Consider the following 13,459-nt stretch of genomic DNA (forward strand, 5'->3'; position numbering starts at 1 on the left):
CACCTGATAGAGATGACACAACTAATATTTGTAATTAAACACCTGATAGAGATGACACAACTAATATTTGTAATTAAACACCTGATAGAGATGACACAACTAATATTTGTAATTAAACACCTGATAGAGATGACACAACTAATATTTGTAATTAAACACCTGATAGAGATGACACAACTAATATTTGTAATTAAACACCTGATAGAGATGACACAACTAATATTTGTAATTAAACACCTGATAGAGATGACACAACTAATATTTATAATTAAACACCTGATAGAGATGACACAACTAATATTTGTAATTAAACACCTGATAGAGATGACACAACTAATATTTATAATTAAACACCTGATAGAGATGACACAACTAATATTTATAATTAAACACCTGATAGAGATGACACAACTAATATTTATAATTAAACACCTGATAGAGATGACACAACTAATATTTATAATTAAACACCTGATAGAGATGACACAACTAATATTTGTAATTAAACACCTGATAGAGATGACACAACTAATATTTGTAATTAAACACCTGATAGAGATGACACAACTAATATTTGTAATTAAACACCTGATAGAGATGATAATTAAACACCTGATAGAGATGACACAACTAATATTTGTAATTAAACACCTGATAGAGATGACACAACTAATATTTGTAATTAAACACCTGATAGAGATGACACAACTAATATTTGTAATTAAACACCTGATAGAGATGACACAACTAATATTTGTAATTAAACACCTGATAGAGATGACACAACTAATATTTGTAATTAAACACCTGATAGAGATGACACAACTAATATTTGTAATTAAACACCTGATAGAGATGACACAACTAATATTTGTAATTAAACACCTGATAGAGATGACACAACTAATATTTGTAATTAAACACCTGATAGAGATGACACAACTAATATTTGTAATTAAACACCTGATAGAGATGACACAACTAATATTTGTAATTAAACACCTGATAGAGATGACACAACTAATATTTGTAATTAAACACCTGATAGAGATGACACAACTAATATTTGTAATTAAACACCTGATAGAGATGACACAACTAATATTTGTAATTAAACACCTGATAGAGATGACACAACTAATATTTGTAATTAAACACCTGATAGAGATGACACAACTAATATTTGTAATTAAACACCTGATAGAGATGACACAACTAATATTTGTAATTAAACACCTGATAGAGATGACACAACTAATATTTGTAATTAAACACCTGATAGAGATGACACAACTAATATTTGTAATTAAACACCTGATAGAGATGACACAACTAATATTTGTAATTAAACACCTGATAGAGATGACACAACTAATATTTGTATTAAACACCTGATAGAGATGACACAACTAATATTTGTAATTAAACACCTGATAGAGATGACACAACTAATATTTGTAATTAAACACCTGATAGAGATGACACAACTAATATTTGTAATTAAACACCTGATAGAGATGACACAACTAATATTTGTAATTAAACACCTGATAGAGATGACACAACTAATATTTGTAATTAAACACCTGATAGAGATGACACAACTAATATTTGTAATTAAACACCTGATAGAGATGACACAACTAATATTTGTAATTAAACACCTGATAGAGATGACACAACTAATATTTGTAATTAAACACCTGATAGAGATGACACAACTAATATTTGTAATTAAACACCTGATAGAGATGACACAACTAATATTTGTAATTAAACACCTGATAGAGATAATATTTGTAATTAAACACCTGATAGAGATGACACAACTAATATTTGTAATTAAACACCTGATAGAGATGACACAACTAATATTTGTAATTAAACACCTGATAGAGATGACACAACTAATATTTGTAATTAAACACCTGATAGAGATGACACAACTAATATTTGTAATTAAACACCTGATAGAGATGACACAACTAATATTTGTAATTAAACACCTGATAGAGATGACACAACTAATATTTGTAATTAAACACCTGATAGAGATGACACAACTAATATTTGTAATTAAACACCTGATAGAGATGACACAACTAATATTTGTAATTAAACACCTGATAGAGATGACACAACTAATATTTGTAATTAAACACCTGATAGAGATGACACAACTAATATTTGTAATTAAACACCTGATAGAGATGACACAACTAATATTTGTAATTAAACACCTGATAGAGATGACACAACTAATATTTGTAATTAAACACCTGATAGAGATGACACAACTAATATTTGTAATTAAACACCTGATAGAGATGACACAACTAATATTTGTAATTAAACACCTGATAGAGATGACACAACTAATATTTATAATTAAACACCTGATAGAGATGACACAACTAATATTTGTAATTAAACACCTGATAGAGATGACACAACTAATATTTGTAATTAAACACCTGATAGAGAGATGACACAACTAATATTTGTAATTAAACACCTGATAGAGATGACACAACTAATATTTATAATTAAACACCTGATAGAGATGAAACACCTGATAGAGATAATAATTGTAATTAAACACCTGATAGAGATGACACAACTAATATATTAAACACCTGATAGAGATTAATTAAACACCTGATAGAGATGACACAACTAATATTTGTAATTAAACACCTGATAGAGATGACACAACTAATATTTGTAATTAAACACCTGATAGAGATGACACAACTAATATTTATAATTAAACACCTGATAGAGATGACACAACTAATATTTATAATTAAACACCTGATAGAGATGACACAACTAATATTTGTAATTAAACACCTGATAGAGATGACACAACTAATATTTGTAATTAAACACCTGATAGAGATGACACAACTAATATTTGTAATTAAACACCTGATAGAGATGACACAACTAATATTTATAATTAAACACCTGATAGAGATGACACAACTAATATTAATATAATTAAACACCTGATAGAGATGACACAACTAATATTTGTAATTAAACACCTGATAGAGATGACACAACTAATATTTGTAATTAAACACCTGATAGAGATGACACAACTAATATTTGTAATTAAACACCTGATAGAGATGACACAACTAATATTTGTAATTAAACACCTGATAGAGATGACACAACTAATATTTATAATTAAACACCTGATAGAGATGACACAACTAATATTTATAATTAAACACCTGATAGAGATGACACAACTAATATTTGTAATTAAACACCTGATAGAGATGACACAACTAATATTTATAATTAAACACCTGATAGAGATGACACAACTAATATTTGTAATTAAACACCTGATAGAGATGACACAACTAATATTTGTAATTAAACACCTGATAGAGATGACACAACTAATATTTATAATTAAACACCTGATAGAGATGACACAACTAATATTTATAATTAAACACCTGATAGAGATGACACAACTAATATTTATAATTAAACACCTGATAGAGATGACACAACTAATATTTATAATTAAACACCTGATAGAGATGACACAACTAATATTTATAATTAAACACCTGATAGAGATGACACAACTAATATTTATAATTAAACACCTGATAGAGATGACACAACTAATATTTATAATTAAACACCTGATAGAGATGACACAACTAATATTTATAATTAAACACCTGATAGAGATGACACAACTAATATTTATAATTAAACACCTGATAGAGATGACACAACTAATATTTATAATTAAACACCTGATAGAGATGACACAACTAATATTTATAATTAAACACCTGATAGAGATGACACAACTAATATTTATAATTAAACACCTGATAGAGATGACACAACTAATATTTATAATTAAACACCTGATAGAGATGACACAACTAATATTTATAATTAAACACCTGATAGAGATGACACAACTAATATTTATAATTAAACACCTGATAGAGATTAAACACACAACAACTAATATTTATAATTAAACACCTGATAGAGATGACACAACTAATATTTATAATTAAACACCTGATAGAGAGAGATGACACAACTAATATTTATAATTAAACACCTGATAGAGATGACACAACTAATATTTATAATTAAACACCTGATAGAGATGACACAACTAATATTTATAATTAAACACCTGATAGAGATGACACAACTAATATTTATAATTAAACACCTGATAGAGATGACACAATATTTATAATTAAACACCTGATAGAGATGACACAACTAATATTTATAATTAAACACCTGCTAGAGATGACACAACTAATATTTATAATTAAACACCTGATAGAGATGACACAACTAATATTTATAATTAAACACCTGATAGAGATGACACAACTAATATTTATAATTAAACACCTGATAGAGATGACACAACTAATATTTATAATTAAACACCTGCTAGAGATGACACAACTAATATTTATAATTAAACACCTGATAGAGATGACACAACTAATATTTATAATTAAACACCTGATAGAGATGACACAACTAATATGACACAACTAATAATTAAACACCTGATAGAGATGACACAACTAATATTTGTAATTAAACACCTGATAGAGATGACACAACTAATATTTGTAATTAAACACCTGATAGAGATGACACAACTAATATTTGTAATTAAACACCTGATAGAGATGACACAACTAATATTTGTAATTAAACACCTGATAGAGATGACACAACTAATATTTGTAATTAAACACCTGATAGAGATGACACAACTAATATTTGTAATTAAACACCTGATAGAGATGACACAACTAATATTTATAATTAAACACCTGATAGAGATGACACAACTAATATTTGTAATTAAACACCTGATAGAGATGACACAACTAATATTTATAATTAAACACCTGATAGAGATGACACAACTAATATTTATAATTAAACACCTGATAGAGATGACACAACTAATATTTATAATTAAACACCTGATAGAGATGACACAACTAATATTTGTAATTAAACACCTGATAGAGATGACACAACTAATATTTGTAATTAAACACCTGATAGAGATGACACAACTAATATTTATAATTAAACACCTGATAGAGATGACACAACTAATATTTGTAATTAAACACCTGATAGAGATGACACAACTAATATTTGTAATTAAACACCTGATAACTATAGCACAGCTTGTTCTTATCCTTTAGTTACGTTAAGCAACATCCATAAAACTAAATAAGAAATTTATATAAAAAATATTTGTTTGTTCATTTAAGCTACAAGTTTGTAATTTTTATATATTTTCAGAAAAATTGACGTTCCCATCCAAGTTTACACTGGATTCACAGGTATATTGAACATTTTTCTGTAGAAATAAATGGTAGTGCATAACAGCTAGACTTGAAAGATTATTCTTGGTTTTGGGCTGAGTACATCCTAGTAGTTAGTTTGAATCAAAACTGGGAATGTGAGACAAGTTCTGCTACTTGAATCAGGTAGACCAATGGCTATTAGCACATGCAGTCCGACCTCTATTTTTAAATTTAAAGTTTTGTGCAGTTATTCTAAAACAGACAAATAAATTTTTCCTTTGACATTTAGATGTACATACATGTATATATTAGTTTGTTATAACCCAAAACAAGCTGAAACAAAAAGTAAAAAATTCTAGACAAATTGAAAGGATCCCAGTGCACAAACTGTAATGTACTAATGTGATTGATTGTCCAGGTAAGTAGTAATGAAGAAATACATATTGTACAGTTTCACATCCTGAGAAGTGAATTACCAGCTACTAAATAATTATTTTATTTTAAGGTACAAATTAAATATCTTAAAGTGAATAATTCTTTAAATCGATATAATATTTTTCTAAAATAATATTGATATAAGTAACTCATTTAATATATTGTACTTGGATTTTATTCAGTATTTGAGTTTTGTGTATTGTAACGCTTGACTTTTCGAAATGATACATATAATAATATACGTAATTTTTTCAGTTGATGTCTTTTTTTTCTTGTTGTTAACTACACAAACACTTGGGATATTTTAGGTACATACACAGGTGTTTGGTGAGAATTCCATACAGATATCCCCACAGTATATGTGTATATATACAAGCACATACATACATACATACTTTTTTTTAATGGTAGAGTCAACAATATAAATTTCATAAGTTGACATATAATAATCAAAATTATAAAAGTATTATTATGAATAAGGTTTACCATTTAATTATAAAAGTATTATTATGAATAAGGTTTACCATTTAATTATAAAAGTATTATTATGAATAAGGTTTACCATTTAATTATAAAAGTATTATTATGAATAAGGTTTACCATTTAATTATAAAAGTATTATTATGAATAAGGTTTACCATTTAATTATAAAAGTATTATTATGAATAAGGTTTACCATTTAATTATAAAAGTATTATTATGAATAAGGTTTACCATTTAATTATAAAAGTATTATTATGAATAAGGTTTACCATTTAATTATAAAAGTATTATTATGAATAAGGTTTACCATTTAATTATAAAAGTATTATTATGAATAAGGTTTACCATTTAATTATAAAAGTATTATTATGACTAAGGTTTACCATTTAATTATAAAAGTATTATTATGAATAAGGTTTACCATTTAATTATAAAAGTATTATTATGACTAAGGTTTACCATTTAATTATAAAAGTATTATTATGACTAAGGTTTACCATTTAATTATAAAAGTATTATTATGACTAAGGTTTACCATTTAATTATAAAAGTATTATTATGACTAAGGTTTACCATTTAATTATAAAAGTATTATTATGAATAAGGTTTACCATTTAATTATAAAAGTATTATTATGAATAAGGTTTACCATTTAATTATAAAAGTATTATTATGAATAAGGTTTACCATTTAATTATAAAAGTATTATTATGAATAAGGTTTACCATTTAATTATAAAAGTATTATTATGAATAAGGTTTACCATTTAATTATAAAAGTATTATTATGAATAAGGTTTACCATTTAATTATAAAAGTATTATTATGAATAAGGTTTACCATTTAATTATAAAAGTATTATTATGAATAAGGTTTACCATTTAATTATAAAAGTATTATTATGAATAAGGTTTACCATTTAATTATAAAAGTATTATTATGACTAAGGTTTACCATTTAATTATAAAAGTATTGTTATGACTAAGGTTTACCATTTAATTATAAAAGTATTATTATGACTAAGGTTTACCATTTAATTATAAAAGTATTATTATGAATAAGGTTTACCATTTAATTATAAAAGTATTATTATGAATAAGGTTTACCATTTAATTATAAAAGTATTATTATGAATAAGGTTTACCATTTAATTATAAAAGTATTATTATGAATAAGGTTTACCATTTAATTATAAAAGTATTATTATGAATAAGGTTTACCATTTAATTATAAAAGTATTATTATGAATAAGGTTTACCATTTAATTATAAAAGTATTATTATGAATAAGGTTTACCATTTAATTATAAAAGTATTATTATGAATAAGGTTTACCATTTAATTATAAAAGTATTATTATGAATAAGGTTTACCATTTAATTATAAAAGTATTATTATGAATAAGGTTTACCATTTAATTATAAAAGTATTATTATGAATAAGGTTTACCATTTAATTATAAAAGTATTATTATGAATAAGGTTTACCATTTAATTATAAAAGTATTATTATGAATAAGGTTTACCATTTAATTATAAAAGTATTATTATGAATAAGGTTTACCATTTAATTATAAAAGTATTATTATGAATAAGGTTTACCATTTCATCGTGGGCTTATGCAATTTGCTTAAATTGAGTCATGTTTCACCTGTATAATGATGCATGTTTTATCTCTGGAATTTCTTAACGTATCCTCTAAAAAACTGGTGAGATTTTGTTAAAGATCAGAAGTATCACAAAAGGATGACATTATTATAATTGTTTTGACTAAAAATATATTGTTTGTTTATTGTAGTTACTTGTATTGAAACTGTTAACAACTTGAGTGCAAAGTGATTTATTTTAGGTTTAAAAATATCTTTATCTTATAGTTTTCATATCTCATTTGCATAACGTCTGGTTAATTTTTAATATTTTAATTTCATTTTTTATCCTTTACAACTTATCCAACTTGACAACTGTACCCTTGAGGCATATAACAGTTTCTTAGTGACGAATCGGTAACATTTCTGTTAGAAGTATCTAATTGGCTGACATTTAAGACATGATCCTCTTGCATGTAGTTTCTTTGGAACAATCACATAATAGGTTTGTTTTTTTCTTTTTCAAAATGAAACACGTGCATCAGAGGGCATCACGGAACTAAATGGGGTTTATTAAGTTGTAACATTATGGTTGTAACATTATGGTATGTGTTCCAAACTTAATAATCCGTTATAGAGTGTATAGTTAATTAGAAATTTTGTTCAGCCTTGGAAATGCACATAGAACTTTTTGATGATCTTATGAAGGTCTCTGAACAGAGTTCCTATGTTACAAATGAAATTGAAGCTTTAGAAAGGGAACAAAAACAAATTGATGAGGAAGCAGCAGAACTTGAAGACAAGCTAAGAAAAGTTATGAACAGTGGTAAGGAAACAATGCTTGTTGGTTTTTAAAGCAATTATCTGAAACTGAGTCACATTCTCCTTATATATAAACCTGTATCTATGATGTCTTTTATTCAAATATTTAAGTAAAAATGTGCCTCGAGAGGCCTGGTATTGAGTGAAGGTCTTTGTAGGCACTAGATAGAGCAAATGTAGCATTGTTGATGCATTACTGTACATTCCTTGTTATGTTTTGTGAGAATTATTAATAATTGATTATTTCTGTTTCAATAATTTATCAAAATTCATTTTAAAGAATTTAAAGTACAATAGTGGCTTTTAGAATTGAAATAAATCCTTGTTTTAAATTAATTATTGTAAAAAAACTATTTTAAGAAAATACATCTCTTCAAATAGATGTGTGGAAAGATCTGTAATGTGAGCATTTGATGGAGATGTTGTGTGTTTTTTGTTTCGCTATCTACCCAGATATGAACAAAGAAAGGGAAGAAAGGTTAACACAGCAGTGGTTTATCCTGGTTAACAAGAGAAATGCTCTTATACGGAGGCAGATGCAACTGAACATTCTGTAAGTTGAAAGAATGGTCCTTTCTGGTTAAAAGTTTCACTTGTACAGAAACATAACATTAGAAGACAGAAAGGGATATTTTTGTCCATCTGGGCATTCCTATCAACTAAATTAAACAATAAAAATCTCATAACCAGCCCTTTTCATTCAAGTATTTTTCAAGCTATCCTTTAAAAAACTCACTTAAATTGACTACATTTATTACATTTAAAGGCAACCTATTCCAAATAGGTTGTTAGAAAAATAAAGCTGTCTTATCCAAAGGTGACTCCTTTCCTGTCAAAGTTTATATTTGTGTTCTTACAGTTTTTGTTATTAAAAATGTGACATCAACACTGTTAATTTCATAAACAGTTTCAAACACCTCAGCTGAATCTCCTTCTGACTTTAACTTTTATTTTTAAGACAAAACAAGCTTAGAGATGTTCAGTTATCTCTGTATAACAACCTAGTTGTAATCCTAATAGCCACTCTCTATACTCTTTCCAAAAATGCAGTGCCTTTTCTGATGTCATCGGTCAAAGGTTAGGTTTAGAATACCTAAATGTGGTTTAGCAAGTTTCCTGTATTGTGTACTGCCATCTAAGTCCAATAGTTAAGATTATTTAAACTCAGCGTTCCCGAGAAAGATGAACCTGGTTACAGGAAATGCCTAGTTAGCAGAATGAAGTGTTCGAGTCTCATCCAGTCTCAATTATCATGACTACAGAAAAAATTATAGGTTTCAAGTCTTTTTTGCTTCGTGGGTGAAAATTCCAGAGTTTTTTGTTTCATACCAAGTGACACCAACAATGGAATGGTTCGAGTTATAGGAACACATTTTTAACTATTTGATAAATAATCTTATGTTTATACATCAACATTTAAAACCGTAAACAGAATTTGTTTCCAGCTTATTTGGTTAAAGAATAATAAATACAAAAACGTGGAAAAATTCTCTTAAACCTGTGTGTATGTGTTTTTCTTATAGCAAAGCCACATTGAGCTATCTGTCCACCGAGGGAGAACTTTTGGACCTATACAAAAGTAAAAATATTGCTTCTTATATACTTTTTAACGGAGAGGAAACACATCAGATCTCGACTTCTGCAACTGACCAATGATATAGTGGCTTACGAAAGCGTAACACGCTGTAGCGTGGGTTTTGTCAATCAAATTCAGATATAGTCCAAATCAAATTGAAAATTGCTTTATGTAGTGCAAAACCGAACTTACCGAACTCTTAGTAGGGACATAGAAATTATAATAGTTTAATTATTTAACTGTCTCTGATTAGGCCAAATTGAGCTAAACCTAGAACAATTTAAATGTATATGGATACTAAAGTTTTTATGTCTTATATAATCGTAGTTTATATAATTGTGTATAGATGGTGCCACTATTGTTTTAAATTATTTTTTGAGAGCACAAAATAAATTGTTCTTTATAATAAAAAATGTGAAAATTGGCTTTGTTGGACGGATAACACAAAAGGTCGTGTTTTACGATGAAGTTAATCAGCAGTTATAGAATATATTAGTTTCTTTACTCTTTTAAATCAGTGTGTTTTCGACAGTGAAAACTAACGTGTGCTGTATCATTTTATTTTCATATTTTAAGTTACGACAGAGCAATTTTACTGTATGATTAAACAAATTGGATTTGTACAGTAAATTGGCGGTTCAAAAATTTTTAAAATTAAATACTAATGGAGAACAAAGCAAGTGTAAATTAAACTTTGGTCAAACAACACCCATAATTTCAGGACCGTTAAATATAATACGATTTTTTTTTTCCTGAACACATTGATAACTAGTGAAAAGTCCCCTACTGGTACAGTGGTAAGTACACGGATGTACAATGCTAAAATCAGGGGTTCGATTCCACACGGTGGACTCAGCAGACAACACAATGTGGCTTTGCTATAACAAAACACAAACGAGTGAAAAGTCCCCTACTGGTACAGTGGTAAGTATACGGATTTACAATGCTAAAATCAGGGGTTCGATTCCACATGGTTGACTCATCAGACAACACGATGTGGCTTTGCTATAACAAAACACAAACTAGTGAAAAGTTCCCTGCTGGTACAGTGGTAAGTATACCGATTTACAATGCTAAAATCAGGGGTTCGATTCCACATGGTTGACTCATTAGACAACACGATGTGGCTTTGCTATAACAAAACACAAATTAGTGAAAAGTCCCCTGCTGGTACAGTAGTAAGTATACGGATTTACAATGCTAAAATGAGGGGTTCGATTCCACACGGTGGACTCAGCAGACAGCACAATGTGGCTTTACTATATGAAAACACAAACTAGTGAAAAGCAGGTGAGAATCGCAACAAAAACCATTTGAAAGAAAGAAGACTAGAACTTTTCATTGTATAGCTGTGTTAACTAGTTTTTAAATTACATTTCGGTGGATTTCATGAACGCTCTACTTTGACTTATGTTTTGTTGTCATATTTGTAGACGTGTTTGCACACAGTTAATATTTTAATGTAAGGATATTCAGCTTTTCTTGCTGTCTCTCCATTGAATTATGGCATCAGGGTAGTATTTATGTGGCTTTTAAATGTATATGGTTAATATTACCTACCAATCAGAACAAACTATGTTCTTAGAATGGCACCAGAAATTAAACAGGTTTTCCATATAGGACATGGTCAGGTGGTTAAGGCACTCGACTCATAATCCGACGGCCGTGGGTTCAAATCCCCATCACATCAAACATGCTCGCCCTTTCAGCCGTTGGGGGCGTGATAACGTGACGCTCAATCCCACTATTCGTTGGTAAAAGAGCAGCCCAAGAGTTGGCGGTGGGTGGTGATGCCTTCCCTCTAGTCTTACAGTGCTAAGTTAGGGAAGACTAACGAAGATAGCCCTCGAGTAGCTTTGCGCGAAATTCAAAAGAAAACAAACCATATAGATAATTAAGTAAACTTATCTTACGTCACCATTTATGAATATTAAATGGATTGTTTCGTATGGGTACCCTTTTCGTCAGTGATGTGTTTGGCCTTAATATGTTAGTAGTTACAAATACATTTAAATCATGCAGATGGAAAACAAAATGGAAAGAGAAAGATACTGTCAGTTGTAGAACATATGTAAAAGGTATAAAAATACAATAGTTTCCAGTGTGCAACTAGGAGTTGTTGTTATTAGTTATTCATTCAGGAGGTTCTGTTTAGTGAACTTCGTGAAGTTGATTTGTGACGAATCAGAGTTGGTTTCCCAGAAAACAAAATTCGTTTCGGAAATATAAAAGAGTGATTCTGATTGAATACGTAAGTTTTTATCCCAGGACACGCACGCAGACCGTTAAATGATTAATTATCCGCTTATATCGAATAATTATTATAATTCTTACATGTCACGTGACTCAGACAGGTACGAGTCGCACAGTTTGGATTACAGTCGTTCGCACAATACGAAACAGTGATTTACTAAATCAAGAACAAATCCACGTAGACAAATTGTTTCCAGAGAAAGCTACAACATATTAATGTAGTCTACACCTCTTAGTTTTTACTCTATAACTTTGTAATGTTTTTAATGTTAGATTCAAAATGGCCGTCGACTATCCGATTAGATTATGTTATAACAAAATAATTCACTGATTTTAAAATTGTCGCAGCCCTTGCCATATGCGCTAGACGTCCCCAATTTTCAAGCGGTAGACTTTAGGGAAGGTGGTTAGTTAGTAAACATCACCCGCCGCCAACTATTGGGTTTCTCTTGTCACGTTGAATATTGTGAATTCAACGCCAAAGTTAAAATGTATCCATGGGCTAAAAGCGGAGGCCCCCAGCACGGCCAGGTGGTCTGAGGATCGCGGGCTAGAATTCCCGTCACACCAAACATGCGCTTTCGGCCGTGTGGACGTTATAAGGTGACAGTCAATCCCACTATTTATTGGTAAAAGAGTAGCCCAAGAGCTAGCGGTGGATGGTGATGCTGTCTTCCCTCTAGTTTTACACTGCTAATTTAGAAAGGCGAGCACAGATAGCCCTCATATAGCTTTGCGCGAAATTCAAAAACAAACACAACCAGTTGCGTAAAAGTTAGGGGTGCATTTTTTTTCCTTTTGTTGCTGTTGTCAACAGGACACTTCAGCTCCATAGACCGGCGCGATAACCACAGACTAGTTGATATTACACTATTTATGGTTTATCGATGGGTGGTAGTGATTGGCTGTAGAGAGATCGTGTGTTCGGAACGTTGAACAGCGACTCGCTATCCCTA

At 29.2% G+C, this 13,459-nt stretch overlaps 1 protein-coding gene across 7 annotated transcripts in view; it reads left to right on the forward strand.

Annotated features, from left to right (window-relative positions):
* Positions 1-13,459, forward strand: part of LOC143226666 (EH domain-binding protein 1-like) — a 174,799-nt gene that overhangs the window by 127,963 nt on the left and 33,377 nt on the right. For 6 of the 7 annotated variants that reach the window (XR_013014703.1, XM_076457914.1, XM_076457918.1 and 3 more), the window contains exons 15-17: positions 5,347-5,387; positions 8,561-8,678; positions 9,128-9,227. Coding sequence is in view for 6 of the 7 variants with exons in the window: in XM_076457914.1 (XP_076314029.1) it covers positions 5,347-5,387; positions 8,561-8,678; positions 9,128-9,227 (259 nt within the window). In the remaining variant the exon portion in view is untranslated. The remainder of the gene's footprint in view (positions 1-5,346; positions 5,388-8,560; positions 8,679-9,127; positions 9,228-13,459) is intronic. The other variant, XM_076457919.1, reaches the window with a different exon arrangement.

Source organism: Tachypleus tridentatus, chromosome 9, assembly GCF_004210375.1.
Source record: "Tachypleus tridentatus isolate NWPU-2018 chromosome 9, ASM421037v1, whole genome shotgun sequence".
Lineage (NCBI taxonomy): Eukaryota > Metazoa > Arthropoda > Merostomata > Xiphosura > Limulidae > Tachypleus > Tachypleus tridentatus.